Genomic DNA, 21,174 nt, shown 5'->3' with positions numbered 1-21,174 from the left:
GCTCACAGTACCCAGCACCTAAAATTATTGGCTGGTCGTTCAGGGTCCAGTGTCTTCCTGATACACTTCCTGCCCATCCAACCCTCTGTCCTATTTTATTTTTCCAGGCTAAATACACGCCATAGGGAAGGGGCAAATAGGGAACTCTAGAGAACAGGGGAGATTAAGGGAGGTGGTGTCCACCTACAGGCCAGGTGAATCTGTGAGATACACATGCACCCTCATTGGGGTACAGGCAGAAAATCCTGCCTCCTTTCCAGTCAGAAAAACCTTGAGAAATCAGATTAAATCATCTGGCCACACCTGGCCGTGCAGCCTGTTAACTCCTTCTACTTGGTAGGCTGAGGTAGGAGGACGAAAGGGCAAGGTGGGGCATTAGCTAAAGTAGGTCAACTGTAAGAACAATACACACTCGTGGTCTGAGTTCCTGTCGGGGAGAGGTGTGGATAGAGTGTGGCAGAGTCTTCTCTTTCAGTTCTCACCAGGCTGCCATCCACACAACGCGATGGGCGGTTGCTTTTAAGGACTTGTAGGTTGTAGGCTCCGCCCATCTCTGGTCATTGCGCGTGCGCAGACGACGACGGCCCCGCCCCCGGCGCCCCGCGCCTACCCCCCCCACCCCCCCTCCCGCGGCTCTTTCTCTCTCAGCGCGACGCTCCTCAGCGGCAAGATGGCGGCGGCGCAGCAGGAAGCGCGTGAGGGAGCCGCGCAGTTGGCGAGGCCGGCGTTGGAGACTGACCCCCTCAGCCGCTTTACGTGTCCCGTGTGCCTGGAAGTGTTCGAGAAGCCGGTGCAGGTGCCCTGCGGACACATGTAAGTGGCGGACGCCTGACGGGGAGGGGGCGTGGAGCGACGGCGGCCGGCGGCGTCTGGCCGCTCCCCTCGAGCCTCGCCGTCGCGCCCCACCCGGCCGCGGACGGTGCGTCCTAAGTGCGCGGGAAACGGCGGGGCGGTGAAGCGGGACGGCGGGCGCCGGGCCAGCCCTGAACAAAAGGGAAGTGTCGGGAGGCTCGGCCTTAACCGCGGACGGGGTGCGGGGTGCGCACGGAGGCGCGCCTCACTCGGGTTTAGTTAAGCGTCCCGTGGCCCGAAGCCCGATGTCACGGTCCACGCCGCTGTAGCCGGTTCAAGAGTTGAGCGAGGACGGCGTGGGCCTCCCTAGATGCCGTGACCGTATAACGGGCATTTGAATTCCCTCCTCGCGCGTTCTCAAGAGACTGGGGATACAGGACCACAGGCTTCATTTTCACTCTCTGTGGCCCCGCTCACTGACTGTCACCTAGGCGTCGGTCTTCGTAACACCACCCGCACCCCCACCCCAAGGCGAGCACCCTTTAGGACCCACTTCCACTTGCTGTCTGGTGCACAAGAGCCTTTTTTTTTTCCCCCAGGCGAATAAACCTGAAAGTGTCAAGGTTCGCTTGGGGCAGCCGCACCTGCCAGGCTAGCCCCAGGTGCGTTGCTGCCTGAGCAGGGCGAGTCAGGGCCTCCCGAGCAGCTTCTAACACTTGGGGTTCGGGGTTCAGGCTTCGTGTCATGGCTTGGATGACTTCCCACTCTACTCTGCTGGGGTGGCTTTGCTAGCGTTTTCGTTACACACAGAGCAGCGTGTAGGAACCCAAGAAGAGCGCACCATGTCCTTTTTGTCCCTTGATGTAAATTAAATCATGCTTGGCGCACTGAACACCCCTGGACCCCTCGCAGTCAACTCATTGGCGTGTCTGCCTGCCTGCTGTGTGCTGGCTTTGACCCTCAGGTTTACAGCCCAGGAAATTGATGGTAAGTAGTGGCCAGGGAGATGGTTCAGAAAAGTGAGGGCTCTTGTCACCAAACCTGATGACTTCAGTTCACTCCTAGGGGCCACATGGTAGAAGAATTGATTCCCAAAAGCTGCCTCTGATTTCCAACTGTCTTCAGCGGCATACACATTCACGTGTACACACGCATAAATTTGTTTTAAAAGTACTAATGACTGTTAAAACTATGGTGTGGATTCACTGCAGTAGGAGACCCTTACAAGAGTGGGGGGTTAACATTTGTGAAAAAACTTAACCTGATTGAAAAGCAGTAGAATTTGAGGCTTCCTTGGCTTTTCCCTAGTCAGAAGGGCAAGGATCGGTGCTGGCATAGCAAGCATTCCCAGCCCCAGTGCTCAGCAGTCTGATGCTGTCTGAAGTCAAGCACACCTTAATGAGAGTAGCTGAAGTCTCTTAGCCTCCTTCAAGTGGTTTCTGCACTACCCAGTTGACTTGTAGTGTTAGCTGTAGTTGGGGATTTGATTTTCTGAAATTCAGGTCAGGCACTGTGGCTACACCCTTTCTGGTCTGGTGGAGTACAGATAGCTAGATCCTAGAGAGCACTGACAAAAAGGCTGAATTAGGAGCATGCCCATTTCTAGGAAGTAGAAACTGAAAGTCAGCTCAAGTCACAGGCAGATGCTTTTCCCTATGTGCTGGCTTGGTTTCCTCGGTAGTCCTGAGTGATGACTATTGTATAACTCAAGACCGGCTATTGCAAAAGCCCTGCCTGCCCTGCCTTGCCTGTCCTTTGTGTGATCTGCTACATCACTGCCCCAAAGGCCTTACTGTCTGCACTTGACACCTCCTTCGTGTTCGCAGTCATCGTGCATCCAAGTGTTTTGTTTTGTTTTTTAATATTTATTTATTTATTATGCATACAGTGCTCTGCCTGCATGTACACCTGCATGCCAGAAGAGGGCATCAGATCCCATTATAGATGGTTGTGAGCCACTATGTGGTTGATGGGAATGGAACTCAGGACCTCTGGAAGAGCAGCCAGGTGCTCTTAACTCTGAGTCATCTCTCCAGCCCACATCCAGGTTTCTGTGGCCTGCTGCTCAGTGTCACATCTTCAGAGGTGCTTCCTGTGATCACCCAGCCCAGCTTGCCATGGTATTATCCTGGTTCTTCATCACCATATGAAACTATGTGTTTTCTTCAACTTAAGAATATAGCAAGCCAGGCGTGGTGGCACACACTTTTAATCCCAGCACTTGGGAGGCAGAGGCAGGCGGATCACTGTGAGTTCGAGGCCAGCCTGGTCTACAAAGTGAGTCCAGGGCAGCCAGGGCTAACACAGAGAAACCCTGTCTTAAAAAAAAAAAAAAAAGAATGTAGCATCAGTCAGGTGTTATACCGTGTGCCTTTAACCCCAGCACTCTGGAGGCAGACGCAGGGGGATCTCTGTGAGTTCGAGGTCAGCCTGGTCTACAAAGTGAGTCCAAGACAGCCAAGGCTACACAGAGAAACCCTGTCTGGAAAAACAAAAACAAAAATAAAAGTTTAAAATGGGTCAATTCTGCTGTATATACATATCCTGGGCTCTTCTGGCAGATTTTGTTAATGTACCATAAAATTTGTCTGGGTGGGTAAGCAGTGCAGTGCCCTCTGCCACAGTAGCCAATGTTCTATGAGTCAGCAGCTGCTACCTCTGCTTCTGGATCATGGTGTTTGGGCTCCTGGAATACATGAAAATTTTCAGCCTTAGTGCCCCCTTCCCCCAACAGCTTCTAATCTGCATGATCTGCACTATTTAATTTGCCTGCCTGTGAGTAAAGCTCCCTTGGCACTTTTGAATTTGGGGTTTGATGTTGCTGGCTTTGTGTTTTGAGACAAGGTCCCTCTATGTAGCTCTGGCTGTCCTGGAACTTGCTATGTAAACCAAGTTGGCCTGGAACTCAGAGAGAACCTCCTGCTTCTGCCTGCTGAGTGTTAGGATTAAAGACGTGCGCCACCATGCACAGACTGAAAAAACACTTTTGTAGTTTGAGAGCATAGAGCACTCTTCTCTGTCTGCCAGATGCACTCTTAAGGCTGATCCAGAGGCTGCCTCTGATGCCTGACCAGCCCTGTTCTTGGGTTATAACTAGCTCCATTGGGTTTGTGTGTTCCATAATGCTTTGCTTTCACCTCTGGTAGTAGCAGTTCCGCTTACTGTTTCACAGGTGCTAGACACCAAGTTAAGTGTTTGCTGTACATAGTCCATTCTGCAGCAGTCCTCCAGGTGGGTATGAACATCTCCCATTACACACAAGACAATGGGCACCCCCGCCGAGACTCCTAGGACAGGAACTAAGCTTTGAAGGCTCAAGCATCGTGCCTTTCTCCCGATAGCAGTGTGTGTGTGTGTATGTGTTCTCCATAGTGTCCCCAACCCCAGCTACAGGTTGTTTTGTTTGTTTTGTTTCTGTCAGTATTTTATTTGAATAAGAGTAGGGAATAGGCTCTTCCAATCCATTATTCATTGGTTTCTTTTAAAAAGTTGATCCACTTTTGTTGTCTTGTGTCTTTGCATGACAGAGGTTCTCTGTATGTCTTGTTCTAGCTTTTGCTCTGCATGCCTGCAGGAATGTCTGAAGCCGAAGAAACCTGTCTGTGGGGTGTGTCGCAGCGCTCTGGCACCTGGCGTCCGAGCTTTGGAGCTCGAGCGGCAGATCGAGAGCACAGAGACTTCTTGCCATGGCTGCCGTAAGAATGTATGTGGACTTAACTTGGAGAGTCCTTGTCTTTTGGTGATGAGATGGTAAAAGCTAGTGCAAGTGTCTGCAGTTAGAGCCTAGGTACTGGCTACCAGCACCAGTGCATGCCTGCTGTGTGTGATGGTAGCTGTGCTGCTGGGGGGTTGGTGGGGGGCGGGTGTTTTCACAGCCTTGCTGGGTTTTAGTTTTTCATGAGTTGATTTAGTGATTTATACATTTTACCTTTGAGATCCATAGAAATAAACCTCCACCCCCATAAAAGACCTGTCTTCAGCTGGGGAGTGGTGCACACCTCTAATCTAAGCACTTGGAGATAGAAACAACGAAGCTAGGAGCCCTAAACCAGCCTGGGCTACTGAAGACCTACCTCAGAAAATACAACTCTCATGTGTGCTTTCTATTTTAATTAAAATACAAGGCATTTCGTGTTTTTAAGATATATAATATATGTTTTTTTTTTTAAGTTAGTGACTCAAAATATCTGGGGAGTGCTTGCCTATCATGCATGACGCCCTGGGTCCCATCCCCAGCACCCTTTGGACCACACAGATGTGGTGGCACACACCTAAAATCCCAGCACTCTCTGTGTGGTAGCAGGAAGATCTGAAGTTTCAGGGCTAACCTGTTATGCATGAGACTGTCTCAAAAAACCTGCACTGAACTCAAAGGAAAGCTTCATAGTCTTGTTGCTAGAGTCATAAAATATGCTGGTTCTGATTCTCTTTGAGAGAATCCTGAGTCTGGGATGTGAGGTGGAGGGTGCACTAGTAGTATCTACCTACCAGTGGGATGGGCCCGTGCTGTCTACTTACACAGGGCTACCATACTGTGTGGCGTGCTTGCTTACACTGCTCACTGCTACAACAGTACTTTACCTTCCTTATTGGTTTTTAAGTCATTACAGTTTTGATTCCAGACAGTAAGAAGATATAAAACACCACCACCGTTTTTTCCTCCACATAGCCCTCTGGAAAAATGGGTCATTGATGTTGCGTACTGGTGACCCTGGCACTCAGCTACAGGAAGGGTAGCTGCTCAGTGGTTCCTACCTTTAGGAAACAGCAATGTAAATGTTTACACAGCACCCTGCACCCTGCTGCTTAGTACATTCTTTACCTTTTTTATATTGGAATTTTTTTTGTTTCAGTTACTAGATAGAATTTTTTTTTCCTTTTTTTTTTCTTTCTTTCTTTTTTCTGGTTTTGGTTTTTCGAGACAGAGTTTCTCTGTGTAACCTTGGTTGTCCTGCACTCGCTTTGTAGACCAGACTGGCCTCAAACTTACAGGGATCCACCTGCCTCTGCCTCCGAAGTATTAAAGGCATGTGCCACCACACCCAGCTGTTACTAGATAGCTCAGAACTTGGTGTATAGACCAGGCTGACCTTGAACTCAAGAGTTCTACATACCTCTGCTCCCAGGTGCTGTAATTACAGCTGAGTCCTTTTTTGTTTATTTTGACAGTGTCTCAACGGATATTCCTGGCAGACTTGTCTGTTGGGTTTGTTTGGTTTGGTTTGTTCTTTCTTGTTTTGTGGGTATTGGGGGGAGTGAGACAAGGTTTCTCTCTTTATCTCTCTGCCTACCTCCCCATATATCTATCTCTATATATCTATATATTTAAAGATTTATTTATTTTATGTGCGTTGGTGGTTTGCCTGCATGTATGTCTGTGAAGGTACCAGATCCCTGGTCTGTAACTATAGACAGTTTAGAGCTACTGTGCAAGTGCTGGGAATTGAACCTGGCTCCTCTGGAAGACCAGCCAGTGCTTATAACTGCTGGGCTATCTCTCCAGCTTCCCTTTTTATTCTTCTACTCAGTCTCATGCAGCTTTAGCTGGTCTCAGATTCAGTAAATCTAGGCATAACCTTGAACTCGGAACTTAGAGCATCATAGTGTAGATGCCATAGAATGGGTGGATGTATCTTCTCCCCTTCATCTTACAGAGGGTCTTAGTACCGGAGTGTGCAGTGAGACTGTTACAGTCTCCACAGGTTTGTTCCACATTACTCCTGACTACACCAGTGAGCAGAAGCCAGGCTGCTCAAGTTCTTCATTATGCCAAGTGGAGAACTGAGTCTACACTGGGCAGGCTCCTAGGTCAGCTGAGTCTGTGCTCTGGTGGGTGCCGACAGCTCTAGGAATGGAACCTTCATCTCCTTACACTTTCTTTATTTCAAATCTCGACAAACTGGCCTCAATTTTTTTCTTTTTTCATGCACGCTTTTCTCCCCTGTGTGCTCCAGTTTTCTCCATTTTCAAAATTAGTAAAGCTGTGTGTTAGTGGCACACACCAGTAGTACCAGCACTGGGAAGATGGAGGCATGAGGATAGAAAGTACAAAGCGAGGGGCTAGAGGGATGGCTCAGAGGTTAAGAGCACTGAATAATCTTCCAGAGGTCCTGAGTTCAATTCCCAGCAACAACATAGTGACTCACAACCATCTATAATGTGATCTGATGTCCTCTTCTGACATGTAGGTATACATTGCAGGCAGAGCATTGTATACATAATAAATAAATCTTTTAAAAAAGAAAGTGCAAAGCCACCTGGGCTATATGAGACCCTGTCACAAAACAGTAAAAATTAGTGGTTGCACAGAGGGCATTACCCCCAAATAATTGCCCTCCTCCTTCATTTTGTATAATTTTTAAGAGCTCCCAACCAAGTGTTTTAGTGTGTGTCTGTAGGTCTCTACTAGGAAGGCTGAGACAAGAATTTCTTCAGGCTGACCTGGGCAATAAATCAAGACCATGTTGCAAAACAAAAATTTATCTGGAGGCAGACCAAAATACTATTGAGTTTTTGTTGAGGTTAGGCTAGTTTGAACTTGGTAGTCCTGCCTTACCCTCCCCAAAGTCCTTGAGTTTACAGATAATGTGCCACTGTGCCTGGATAAATATGAATCTAGGACCAGCAGACCCTGAGGACCTGAGTTCAGCACCCATGGGAAAGACAGGTGCAGTAGCTGGACATGGTGGGGCACGCCTTTAATCCCAGTACTCGAGAGGCAGAGGCTGGTGGATAGCTGTGAGTTCAAGGTTAGCCTGGTCTTAAAGACTCCAAGACAGCCAAGGCTACACAGAGAAGCCCTGTCTTGGCAAAACAAAAGATAGGTGCAGTAGCAGAGGCCTGGCTTACTTCCTAGTGAAAGTTCTTGTCTCAAACAAGGTAGCAAAGTAAGAACCAACACCTTGTGGTACTCTTGACCTCCACACACAGAAATTACACACACATGCACAGAATAAAGTGTGGAATGCTTTTAACATCGCTTGGGAAAATGTTAGTAGTCAGAGTGCAAATGGTGGGGAGAGTGACCTCACAGTAGAAGCAGATATAGGCAAGTAAAACAGCAGTCACGCATAATGAAGAACTTGAGCAGACTGGCTTCTTCTCGCGGGTGTAGTCAGGAGTAATTCAGAGGTTCAGGCCAGTGTGTGGGTCTTGCCCTTGGCTTGGGATAACATGTTGTGAGCGTCTCACTAACTCTTGGTCCCACTCTTTCTATTCAAGTTCATTCTATCTAAGATCCGGGCCCACGTGGCTTCATGTTCCAAGTACCAGAATTACATCATGGAAGGTGTAAAGGCCACCACCAAGGATGTGTCCCTTCAGCCAAGGTAATGACCTATTCTCCCTAGAAAGATGTGGGATGCTTGTGTTGTTGGAAGTTGTAGGTGTGTGGATTTAGGGAGCTGGAGGTGTGGACAGGTTCTGGGTGAGGATGTGTTCGTGTGTTAGTTGTGCTGCTGATATCAAAACACTCAACTCTTGGTTCTTTGGAGTGTCTAGTGGTTGAGATGGTGTGGACAGAGCTCTTAGGGTGCTTTTTATCTCACCACCCAGAAGTGTCCCAAACCGGTACACCTTTCCTTGTCCTTACTGTCCTGAGAAGAACTTTGATCAGGAAGGACTTGTGGAGCATTGCAAACTGACTCACAGCACGGATACCAAGTCTGTGGTAAGAATTAGCTTCTCTCTCTCTCTCTCTCTCTCTCTCTCTCTCTCTCTTTTTTTTCGAGACAGGGTTTCTCTATGTAACCTTGCTGTTCTGGACTCACTATGTAGACCAGTCTGGTAGCTTTTCTTTTTTTGACTAGTAAAAAATGAGCAGACGATATAATAAAGTTTTACCCTTCACTGTAGGAATAGCTTAAAATCCTTATTTTTTTTTTTCTTACATCTCTCTCCCTTCTCCACTCCAATCCCTTCCAACACCCAACACCAGGTAGGAGAAAAAGAAGGTTAGTAGGGAGAAGGGGTGTAGTTTTCCTTAGCTACTTCCTGCTGCTTAGGGTTGTTGGGTTCCTTGGGGCAAGTCCAATCCTCGTTTCAGGATATCTCCAAATTCTTCTCTTCAGACTGCATCAATAGCAACCAGAAGCAGCAAGGGGAACACCAGCAGCCTTGATCTTTCTTAGAGCCCCCGGCCTCTCTCTGGGTCTGGCATTTATTCCCACTGGAAAAGTCCACACCCCTGCACTGGGCATTTCCCAGCTGACAAAGATCAGGAACCCTCTCTTCCTCCCCTCCCCCACCCCCCGCCCCCCACCCTCCACCCCCCACTGTTTCTCTATGTATCCTTTGCTGTCCTGGACTCACTTTGTAGACCAGGCTGGCCTGAAACTCACAGTGATCCACCTGCCTCTGCCTCCCGAGTGCTGGGATTAAAGGCGTGCGCCACCACACCCAGCCCCAACTGCCTCTCTTGAAGCAGTTATCAATTGTAGACAAACTGGAGCAGCCTGGAATTAAAACAAAAACCATGTTTACTCTGTATCATAAGCAAAAACTTCTACAACACTTTACATTACTTAACAATTTGCCAATTTGCTTAACCATGTTCTATATATGTATTTTTTTAGTATTGTTTTGTTTTATTTTTCCTAGAAAGCCCTTGCTGTCGTGGACTTGTTTTTAGACCAGGCTGTCCTCGAACTCATAGAGATCACCTGCCCCTGCCCCCCAAGTGCTGGAATTAAAGGCATGCACCACCATACTCAGCTTATGTATGGTTTTTGATGAGCCATTTAGGAAGAAGTTACAGATATACTGTGACCTTTTCCCTCTAAGAACTTCAGCATGTATCTTAACATTTTCTTTAAAAATCAATTTAACAGACAAAAAAAGTCAAGAGTCTCATGAGGCTACACTGGCCTCAGACTCACTGTGTAGCCGGGTGATGCTGAATTTCTGATTCTCCTCCTTCACCTTCCAAGTGCCAGGGTTGCCAGCCTGAGCATCATGCATAGCTCTGCATATTTTGGGTTGTTGTCCTACGGGTCAAACCCAGGGCCTTACCTATTGTGGACAAGTGCTTGACCAGTAAGCCATGTCGCTAGCCAGAAGCTGTCAGGGTAAGTGTAGGTGCTGTCAAAACTGGTGATCCAAGCTCCCCGCCCTTTTCATGATTGAGTGCTTTTGTTCCTGGGCCAGTCATAAGGGAAGTGAGAGAGCATGTACTGCCCCCTTACCTAGCTAGGCTCACAGCTTGACAATTCCAACACTTACTAGGGGTCTGCAGTTGCTCAAGAAAAAGCGGCCAGCTCCAGCTAAGGAGTGTCTTCAGGTTCTGCAGTGAAAGGTGACCTCTGACAGGCCTGGAAGTTGGGAGGCCACAGCCTGAGTAAAGGCAAGGGAGTATGTGAACTGGGAGAGCTGACATGGAGTTGGCTTGGATCCAAGGAGGCAAAGTTAAGCTTTTTGAGTTTAAAGAAGCTATTTGCCTCCTGGACTCAGGAGGAAGCTGGGGTCCTCTGCAGGTGAGGAAGGATGCTGCCCATTGAGTCCAGTGAGCTGAGCAGAGCAGGGAATCCAGAAGGACAGAGTTAGGAGCTGCACCACCTGCGATGTCCCAGTGTTGCTTTACTCTCACCTGAGCCAGAGCAGCATTTGCTGAGGGCTACTCTGCCATTGCCCCAGGTCACTCCTGAAGCCCAGGCTGGCCTTAACCTCCCTGCCTCCCTGGTGCTGAGATTACAGGCACGTGCACTGTGTCTGTTCAGATTGTCTTTTTAATTTTTTTTAATATTTAATTTTAATCTATGTGTGTTGGTGTGAGGGTGTCAGATCTTGGCATTACAGACAGTTGTGAGCTGCCATGTGGGTGCTGGGAATTGAACATGCGTCCTTTGGAAGAGTAGGCAGTGTGCTTAACCACTGAGCCATCTCTCCAGCACCCCCAGATTGTCTTTTTGTGTGCACACTGTAGGTCTCATGCCTGTCATCTGGGCCTTTACTTTGTTATCATTCATGTAAAGCTGGATTTTTTACCTTGTTGGGAATCAGTCATCTGTCATTTAGGAGCCTTTACCCATCCCCATGTGTCATTTGAATTGAATAGACTCAGTGTTTTCTGGGTTGCTTTATATTGATGAAGCAAGGTGGCTAGGCCTTGTCCCTAGACTTGTCAGTAAAGCTGTTGTAGCAGCAAAGAGGGTGAGCAGAGGTCACAGAGGGACTCAGCCATCAGATTAGTACCTTGCTTCCTCCTGACAGGTTTGTCCCATATGTGCCTCCATGCCCTGGGGAGACCCGAGCTACCGCAGCGCCAACTTCATGGAGCATATCCAGCGCCGCCACCGCTTTTCCTATGACACATTTGTGGTGAGTCTGCACCCACCCCAGGGGGCAGCACTGCTGCTCAGTTTTCTGGAAGGGGGTTATCTATGGTCCCTGTTCTGGATTGAGGAGCTCTCAGTCCCCGGGGGAAGCTGCACAATGTCTCTTTGTGGGTGAGTGGGTGGATGGTGCCAGAGTGAGACTTTAGATGCCCTGGCAGTGTTTTTTGTTTGTTTGTTTGTTTTAATTTACTTTATATATATGAGTGCTTTGTCTGCGTACCAGAAGAGAGCATCAAATTCCAGTATAGATGGGTGTGAGCCACCATGTGGTTGCTGGGAATTGAACTTAGGACCTCTGGAAGATCAGCAATGATCTTAACCTCTGAGCCATCGCTCCAGCCCCCACCCTGACAGGTTTCCTCTCTTTACCCTGCCTCCCAGTTTTGCCCACTTTTGCTGCTCGTGATTTTCCCTTTAGAGAACTTAGTTGGGTTTCAGTCAGGTCAGCTGCCTGTGAATACGAGGTAATGGATAGAGACCCTCCCTTCACGGACCTTTACCAGCCGACAGGGTGTACATCTCCAGTTGGTGGCTGCTACCTGCAAGCACAAGTGTGTCTTTGGGGTATGGCTTAGTAGTACAGCCTTTGCCCTCGTGCAAGACATCCTGAGTTCTCTCCCCAGCAGTGTGAACACAGCAACGCAAACCAGGGCGAGGCTAGAGGGGTAGTAGTGAGTATGCACATCATACAGTAATGAAAATACGTCTTTTTAAAAGATAGCATGCAGGCCAGGTGTGGCGGCACACATCTTTAATCTCAGCACGGGGGAGGCAGAGGCAGGTGGATCGCTGTGAGTTTGTAGGCCAGCCTGGTCTACAAAGCAAGTCCAGGACAGCCAGAGCTACACAGGGAAACCCTGTTTTGAAAACAACAACAACAACAAAACAATAAAAGCATACCTTAGCTTGCTGGCACACTCTTGTTTTCCCAGCATTTGGGAAGTGGGGGCAGGAGGATTAGGAGTTCAGGACCAGCCCAGGCTACATGAGACTTGTTTCAGAGGGGGAAAAAATCAAACATGTAGGCTTGGTCTGATAGTCCTTGGAACAGATGTGAAGACTTGACCTTTCACTAACTAAGGAGGTGAATGTTTTTCCTAAAACTGCTCAAGCAGAATTTTGCCTTACTGAAGACGGTTGTTTGGCTATAGTGTCCACTGAACTTCTTTGCCTCCCAAATCCCTGCTCTCTTTTGGGCACATGAGCCTTTTAGGAACGGTACCACTGTTGAGTTCTGTCTGCATGTGTTTGTCTGTTACTGCACCCATGAGCTAAACTCAGCAGTTGAGTATTTGTGCCAGGTGTGTACTATCTAGGCCACTCCGTTTACATTGAGAAAGGAGTTTGGTTTTGGGTTTACCTTTGCCTTTTTGTTTTGTTTTGTTTTTGTTTGTTTGTTTGTTTTGCTTTTCGAGACAGGGTTTCTCTGTAGCTCTGGCTGTCCTGGAATCACTCTGTAGACCAGGCTGAAGTAGGGTGTCTCCACTTGGGCTAGACTGGCTAGTGGGGCAAGCCCCTGTGATGGGGTGTCTCCAGTTTAGAGCACTGATTACCAATGTGCACCTTAGTAACCTTTTTATATGGGTGATAGAGAACTGAACTTGGCTTCTTCTGCTTGACACAGCAAGCACTTTAGCAACTGAGTCATCTCTACAGCCCCAAGTATTGTTACTTTTTTTTTTTTAGATTTAATATAGTAATTTTATTTTATGAGTGTTTGCCTGAATGTGTGTCTGCAGAGCCTGCCAACGCCAGAAGATCTTGGATCCCCTAGGACTGGTTGTGATCCAGTATGGGTGATGGGAATTGAGCCTGGGTCCTCTGGAAAAGCAGCCAGTGCTCTTCACTGAGATGTCTCTCCAGCTCCAAACTGTTATTTAATAATGAAGACAGCAGAGATACTGAGAGTTGTCATTTTCCCAGTTCCACAGCACCGAAACAGTGGCTTGGGGTCCTTAGCAGCCCTCTCTAGACCCTCCTGCAAGGCTCCTGCTGAAAGTGAATCTTGTGGGTGTGAACAGCTACTTAGCTGCTGTCTTTTCTGCCCTCAGGATTATGATGTTGACGAAGATGACATGATGAACCAGGTGTTGCAACGCTCCATTATCGACCAGTGAACCGGGTCCTCAGTGTGGCCTCATTCTCGAGCTTCCATTAGGCATTAGGTGTGAGCCCTGACTCCTGCTCCTCACATGTAATGCAGATCTGGAAGTGAGCCGTGGCACCGGACAGGCTCACTCCTCCCAGGGTGATGGGGCCCTAGGGGAGAGCCCTGTTTCCTTTGGGCCCTGCAGCATTGTCTTCCCCACTGGTAACCTTGTTTGTCCCATGTCTGTTTTCACTGCACCTCAGCTACTGCCTCCTGTAAGAAGTCCAGCTTCTTGTTTCACATTCATCCTGTTGTCCAGTGTTCATCTCTCAGGTCCTCCCAGCCAGCCAGGGCCTTCCCTGGGCCATGAATAGCACAATAAAACAGAGACTCCTTTCATTAGCCCTGAGGTGCGATGGGTTCTGCAGTGTAGTGTGCCAGGGCTGCGCTCCTCTTCTCCTGGGTGACATTGGGGTTGCGCAGTCTGATGGTGGACGTTTTGGTTACTGCTACTTTCCTACACCTCCTGCACATTTGTACAACTGGCTGGCTTCTGTCTTACATGCCTGACGGTGCCTTCTAGGATAAGGTATCACCATAGAACTATAGCGGAAATGTTGGGTAGCAAAGGTGGAGTGCATTCATCTACAAGTGGGGAAAGGTGGGGGGTGTGGCTTCTAGCTTTCTTTCATGCTGATGAGTGTTCCCATGCGGCTGGGTCACGTGCCCGTCTTTGGGTATCTGCTGACATCCTTGCTCTGAAGTGTGAAAGAGCCCTCTGGTGATGCAGGAGGGAGAGCGTTGTATGTACTGTTTGGTAACCTGATAAACCTGTTGCTGTTATAGAGCCTCTTTGCACAAGTGTGTGTGTTTTAACTGCAGTGGCAAAGTGAGGGTCATACCCATTCATCTCTTCCAAAGCCCTTGTTGAGAAGTTAAGAAAGTTAGGCCTGCCGCAGTTGAGAGAGGCAGGCTCCTGGAGGCTGTCTTAAGCAGCAGCTCTGAAAGCTGGAAGTCCTGCACATTTTACAAAGTACAAAGATGGGCACCACCAGGCTCATCTGCAGGACAGACCCTCTTGACAGTCCTAGGGCTTGGGCGAAACCCTTTCCAGTCATGTGGCTCTCGTCCAGCTGGGACTGCATGCAGTAGTGTACTTTTGATGCTGTACCTCCCCAGTGGCGCCTGCGCCTGCCCAGGAGAGCTAGCTCAGATGCCTCAGAACCAGCAGAGTCGGGCAGGATTGTTTCCCCAGTGTTACTGTTTGGAAGGGCCCAGATGTTAAGGATTCTTCACTGTACCCTCTGGAAAGGTTTGCTCAGGAGATGAGTGGAGGAAGGTTTGACAAGACCTTGACTTGAGGAACTGAGAAAGGCACAGCTGTGCCACAGTGCATCAGGAGCCTCTTGTCCTGCATCACACTCAACTGTTTCTAATATAATGACTTTCCAGAAAGTGTGGTTATGTTCTAGCTTTTACAAGGTGAAATATAAATAAATTTCATAATTTATCCAACCAGTAGGCTGTAATGTTTTCCTTTTTTATCTTATGTGCGTGCATTGGCATTTTGATTGCGTGCATGTCTATGTGAGGGTGTCAGATCTTGGAGTTACAGACAATTGTGAGGTGCCATGTGGGTGCTGGGAATTGAACCCTGGTCCCCTGGTAGAGCAGTCAGTGCTTTTAGCCACCCAGCCATCTCTCCAGCCCCCCCCCCCCCCCCGCCCGCTGTAATGTTTTCATATAAACAGATTTTCTGAAGTCTGGGCCCGGCAGCCTCTAGAAGGTGGTTGTTACTCCAAAGGCACATTCTTGTCTGGCCCTGAGTCAACCTGGCATCTAGTCAATTCTGAGACTTCTGCAGCTGGGCCTCATGTGTCTATTTTCTCTGAAAAAATGAGCAGAAGTCTGTCTGTCCCATCTGTGTCCCCTCTTCCGAGGGAGGAATTCACAGTAGCAGGCCAGGCTCTAGATCTGCAGCTGCAGTGACTTCGCTGTGACACTTTGGGGGTTCCAAGGGCTCAGGCTTCACGTCCTTGAGTGTAGGCGCTGTGCCAGTTGCTGACTCCTCATAAACTGAGATTGTGGTGTCTAGGTACCCACCTAAAGGAGTGAACAGCCCTGCACTGGGTGCTGCCTACAATCCTAGTTCCCTCCTAGCCCAGAGATCTCAGCACCTCCTGTCTCCACCTTGATCTTTCTCTTATTCCATCATGGAAAGGAGAAGAAATACTTAGTCCAGGCATCCGAGAATGGCTCATTTCAACATCACCAAGGGCTACATTGCATCCCAGTTGAGTCCTGGACTCTAGTTACAAGTCAATTTTCATTTATGTTCATTTGTTTCCTTGAAGTCTGTTAACACTGGAAGTAAAATCCCTTGTAATGAACAGGTTCAAAGGTGACGTTTGTCCAGGCATGGTGGCACACGCCCTTAATCTCAGTACTCAAGAGACAGAGGCAAGCAGATGGATCTGAGTCTGAGTCAGCCTGGTCTACCTGAGTGAGTTCTAGGCCAGCCAAGGGTACATAGTGAGACTGTCTGAAAGATTTGAACTCAAAGCTGAGTCCAGAGGCCTAAGGTGACAGCATGTTATTTACCCATGAGGCACTGTGGTGGAGGGATGGGGGGAGCAAGGACAGGACTATGTGGGGTCAGTGGAGGAGACGGCATGGGTAGGAAGTGGGTTAGAGGGTCCATTGGCTGAGACCAGAGCATTAGAGGTTCTGATGGACATGGCCCAACTTAGATGCAAATGAGGCTCCTTGATACATGGAGAAGACCAAGAGGCAACCGCTGAACTAGTCATAGTGTGGTTGACACTTGTGGTCTCACTGGGTCAGGTGGAAGATGCAGTATGAAGGCAAGAAGTGGGGAGTGATTTCCATGGTTGGCCTTTGAAGGTAAGTATTGGTGTAGAAGTTGAGCTCCAAGGGTAATCTGGAAGGAAATCAGTTTTTTGGGTTTGTGTGTGTGTGTGGTTTTTTGTTTTTGTTTTTTGAGATAAGGTTTCTCAGGCTGGAGAGATGGCTCAGAGGTTAAGAGCACCACTGCTCTCCCAAAGGTCCTTAGTTCAATTCCCAGCAACCGTATGGTGGTTCACAACCATCTAATAAATGATCTGATGCCCTCTTCTGGCCTGCCTGAGTACATGCAGGCAGAGTATTAAATAAATCTTAAAAAAAAAAAAAAAGCCAGGCAGTGGTGGCATACACCTTTAATCCCAGCACTCGGGAAACAGAGGCAGGTGGATTGTTGTGAGTTCAAGGCCAGCCTGGTCTACAAAGTGAGTCCAGGACAGCCAAGGCTACACAGAGAAATCCTGTCTCAAAAAACAACAACAAAAGTTCTCTGTGTAGCCTTGGCTGTCCTGGTCTTGCTTTGTAGACCAGGCTGGCCTCGAACTCACAACAATCTGCCTGCCTCTGCCTCCTCAGTTCTGGCATTAAAGGCGTGTGCCACCACACCCGGCTGGTTTATTATTGCTGTTCTGGGTTTTGTTTGGTGTGTATTGAGAGAATGTCACCCTGCAGTCCAAGTTGCCTCTAACTCTCAGCAATCCACCTGCCTCAGCCTTCAGAATGAAAAAGTTAGAAGCCAAATGCCACTGTCCAGAAAGGGCAGACCTGGAGTTCTAGATTCCAGCACATAGCAAAAGGCTAGCCTGGCTCTCTGGCATGCCCCTCATCACCCAACTCCCTTACCATTCCACCCTTGGTCTGACTCACAGCCATGTGTGAGTGCACCTAGACTTACCAGCCTCAAGCTAGCCAGCCCCACTGCATCTGGTTACTCAGGAATTAACCTGAACTTTTTTTTTTCTTAATATTTATTACTATGTGTACAATGTTCTGCCTGCATGTACACCCGCAGGCCAGAAGAGGGCAACAGATCACATTATAGATGGTTGTGAGCCACCGTGTGGTTGCTGGGACTTGAACTCAGGACCTCTGGAAGAGCAGTCAGTGCTCTTAACCTCTAAGCCATCTCTCTAGCCCTAACCTTAACTCTTGTACCTCAGCTCCCTGCTATTTCCAAATCAAACTCCTGAGCAGAGTGTCTTTTTCTCATCCCCCAATCTCATCGACTCTGCTCAGCCGCCCACAGTCTCAGTGACTGACCTCAGATTGCATTCCACCACACAGCCCAGAGGGTCCCAAATTCCACATGACCCCATAGCCAGACTGGCCTTGAACTCGCCGTGTAGCAGAGAAGGATTAGGAACTCCCACGTGTAGGGATGGCAGCCATGGGCTTCTACAGTTTCTATTACTGGAGACCAAACCCAGGTGCTCATACTTGATCATTCTGCTCTTTCTCCCATTTAAGACTGTTGCCCTGTGTAGAAGAGGCTGGCCTCAAATCAGGATCCTCTTGCCCCATGGCTGTATTTGGCCTTGAGTAGGCTTGGTAAAAATTCCTAGAGTTGGAGAGCGGGCTGGAGAGATGACTCAGTGGTTAAGAGCACTAACTACTCTTCCAAATGGACCTGCGTTCAATTCCCAGCAACCACATGGAAGCTCACAACTGTCTGTAATTCCAGGATCTGATACCTTTCCACAGACATACAAGCAGGCAAAACACCAGTGCACATAAAATAAAAATTAAAAATTCCTAGAGAGCCAGGCATGGTGGCACACACCTGTAATCCCAGCACTCAGGAAGGCAGATGGATCTCTGGAGTTCAAGGCCAGCCTGGTCTACAAAAGCAAGTCCAGGACAGCCAAGGCTGCACAGAGAAACCTTGTCTTGGAAAAACAAAACAAAATCCCAGAGTTAACTGGTGGTGCACACCTTTAATCCCAGCACTCAGGAGGCAAAGGCAGGTGGATATCTGAGTTTAAGGCCAGTCTGGTATACAGAGTGAATTCTAGGACAGCCAGGGCTACACAGAGAAACTCTATAAGAAAAAGAAAAAAAATTAAAAGAATAAAATTCTGGGGGTTGGTGAGACCCACTGTTTGCTCTTTCAGAGGTCCTGAGTTCAATTCCCAGCAACCACATGTGGCTCACAACCATCTCTAAAGTAATCTAATGTCCTCTTCTAGCATACAGGTGTACATGCAGATAGAGCTCATATAAATAAATAAATAAATAAATAAATAAATAAAATATTTTAATAAAAATACAAAATAAAAAAATTCCTAGAGTTGAAATGAATTGTGTGGGGCCTTTCCTCTGGTTACATAACTCTCTAGGGCAACTCTTCGATCCCCCAGTGAGAGCCAGACACACAGCCTGCAGGAAAGCCTGAAGGGGTAGTGTTGCCCCAGAGTTTTGAGCAGGCCTATCCCTATGCTGAAGCACTAGAGTTGGGGGGCCTGCTGCCTGGTGGGCTTTGTCTACCCAGAGCCTCCCTGTGGTCCGTGGTTACCCTCTGGCCTTTGGTGGGCAGGTACTTTACTACCACATTCCAGAAGCCCAGGGAAGCCTGATGAGGCCAGGTCTGTAACAGGGAGGGCCTCCCTTCCCAGCCTCTGCCATCATAAGCTGTGTGTGACCCTCAGTTCTCCCATTTCCCCACCTGGCAAAGCAAAGTCCTCAAGTGACTTCCTTCTAGGTGTGTAGGAATCTGCGAGGTAATCCAAAGGCCTCGTGGTGCACCCCTGGGACCCTACCACTCAAGGTGGAGGCCAGGGGATCAGAGGCCAAAGACGTATTCAGGCCAAGCCGGGCTACCTGAGACCTTGAGCATCTCTTGCTATAGCAGTATTTTTTTCTTTTAAGAGAGGATCTCTCTTAGGTAGCTCTGGCTGTCCTAAAACTATCTTGACCTGCATGCAGGCTTCAAACTAGAGATCCACCTGCCTCCACCTCTGCTGGGATTAAAGGAATTCGTCACCATGCCCAGCTAGGAAGTTCATTTCATTAAAATTATTATTTTTTTTAGACAGGGTCTCCTGCATCCTGGGCTGATCTAACTCTCTAGCCGAGGATGACCCTGAACTTCTGATTTCCGTGTCTCAATCCCAGGACTGAGGTTATAGGGTGCACGACCTGGATGTGATTGTGTAACGATGGGGGGGGGGCGGTCAAGCCTGGGGCTTCAGTTAACACTAGGCAAGCACTCTACCGGCTAACCTGTGCCCCCAGCCCTTTGTCTGTTTTGTCTTGCCTTGTGTATACAGGATTTCATGTATCCCAGGACCCTCTTGTCCCTACCTCCCAACCTCGGGGATGACAGACATGTCACTCCAGCCTGTTAGGAAGTGGTAGCTTTAGTGGCTGCATGGCACTTCTGGGTTCAGATGGAGTGTGCTTGTTTCTTCAGTGAGCTCTCCAGTTTGGCCCTGCTCTGGTGGGCACTGCAGGGAGCAGCCTGCAAACACTGTGTTTGCCCAGTCGTCTGTCTTGCTGGGTCAACAGGAGAGAGGCTGAGACAAGCAAGCCTAGCGGGACAGTGAGAGGGAGACTGTTCACAAGATAGAAAGAGGGGAGGTACCAGGAGCTCTTCCTGAGACCCACCGGGCAAAGGGTCCCCAACAGCCTGCCACAGGAATCCGAGCAGGAGAGCGACTCAGAGACTTAAAATAAAAACTTTTAAAATTATTTTTGGGGCTAGTGAGATGACTCAGCAGTTAAGAGCACTGGCTGGCTGCTCTTCCAGAGGTCCTGAGTTCAATTCCTAGAAACCACATTGCGACGCACGACCATCTATAAAGGGATCTGATGCCCTCTTCTGGCGTGCAGGTGTACATACAGAGCACTCATATATTACATAAATAAACACATTTAAATTTTATTTTATTTTATGTACACTAAGGTTTTGTTTGCATGTGTGCTTCTGGGAGGGTGTAGGATCCCCTGAAACTGGAGTTACACAGAGTTGTGAGCTGCCATGTAGGTGCTGGAGATTGAACCCAGGTCCTCTGGAAGAGGAGCCAGTACTCTTAACCACTGAGCCATCTCTCCAGCCCTTAACTTTTTTTTAATGATTTTTTTTTTTACATGCATTGGTGTTTTACCTACATGTCAGTGTTAGGGTGTCACATCTGCAGGAACAAGAGTTACAGATAGCAAGCCGGGAGTGGTGGCAAATGCCTTTAATCCCAGCACTTGGGAGGCAGGGGCAGGAGGATTGCTGTGAGTTTGAGGTCAGCGTGGTCTACAAAGTGAGTCTAGGACAGCCAAGGCTACAGGGAGAAACCCTGTCTTGAAAAAAAAAAAAGTTACAGATAGTTGTGAGCTGCCATATAGGTGCTAGGAATTGAACCTGGGTCCTCTGGAAGAGTAGCTAGTGCTCGTAACTGATGAACCATCTCTCCAGCCTGTGTAGGAACACATCCTACAGACAAATGGATATGCGGCCAGACTGTCAGGAGCAAAGAGCCTGTTCCTGGAGAGCAGTGTGGGGTTTTGGCCATGGCTGATGGGCTCTGGAGTGAGTGAGTGAGTGTGTGTGTGTGTGTGTGTGTGTGTGTGTGTGTGTGCCCGTGCACACACACACTCTCAAGCTTGTGTGATCACATGTGTGCACGTGTGTCGTGGTTAAGTATGAGTGCAGGTGCTCATGTGGATGTCGTAACTTGACACCCATTCTCTTCTGATTCCAGAAATTAAAATCAAGTAGTCAGGCGTGTATGGATTAACGCTTTTACTCAATGAACCATCTTGCTGTTCCAGGAGTGTTTCCCCCCACCCCCCCACCCCAGACACGGTTTCTCTGTGTAGCCTTGGCTGTTCTGGACTTGCTTTAGAGACCAGGCTGGCCTCGAATTTACAGAGATCCACCTGCCTCTGCCTCCCGAGTGCTGGGATCAAAGGCGTGCACCACCACGCCCGGCTCCAGGAGTGTTTCTTTTTGCTTTTCTTCTGCTAGTTTAATTGCTTGGAAGGTCTTGTGTTGCCTAGGCTGGCTCTAATCTCCTCTTGACTTTCCTGCCTCCACTTTTCAAGTTCTGGGATTAAAAATGTGTGTCACTTGTAAAAATGATGACCCCCCACCTTTTAAAACAACATCCA

At 48.5% G+C, this 21,174-nt stretch overlaps 1 protein-coding gene across 1 annotated transcript; it reads left to right on the top strand.

The window, feature by feature from the left end:
• The first annotated feature begins 632 nt into the window (after nucleotides 1-632).
• Nucleotides 633-14,727, top strand: RNF114 (ring finger protein 114). Its single transcript, XM_084777199.1, has 6 exons — nucleotides 633-813; nucleotides 4,345-4,495; nucleotides 8,014-8,120; nucleotides 8,347-8,461; nucleotides 10,999-11,106; nucleotides 13,175-14,727. The coding sequence occupies exons 1-6, from the start codon at nucleotides 671-673 to the stop codon at nucleotides 13,238-13,240; spliced, it is 690 nt and encodes a 229-aa protein (XP_084633325.1). The 5' UTR covers nucleotides 633-670; the 3' UTR covers nucleotides 13,241-14,727.
• The last annotated feature ends 6,447 nt before the right edge of the window (nucleotides 14,728-21,174 follow it).

The sequence above is a fragment of the Acomys minous genome (assembly GCF_964271855.1).
Source record: "Acomys minous genome assembly, chromosome: 3".
NCBI lineage: Eukaryota > Metazoa > Chordata > Mammalia > Rodentia > Muridae > Acomys > Acomys minous.
The sequence above is the reverse complement of the archived record's forward strand: the minus strand, read 5'-3'. Positions and strand labels throughout refer to the sequence as shown.

Bases quoted from the DNA above. Each gene is read 5' to 3' on its own strand.
- RNF114 (XM_084777199.1), top strand. From the start codon at position 671: ATGGCGGCGGCGCAGCAGGAAGCGCGTGAGGGAGCCGCGCAGTTGGCG. The intron at 814-4,344 runs GTAAGTGGCGGA...GTCTTGTTCTAG, and splicing joins CAGGTGCCCTGCGGACACAT to CTTTTGCTCTGCATGCCTGC. The intron at 8,121-8,346 runs GTAATGACCTAT...CTCACCACCCAG, and splicing joins GATGTGTCCCTTCAGCCAAG to AAGTGTCCCAAACCGGTACA.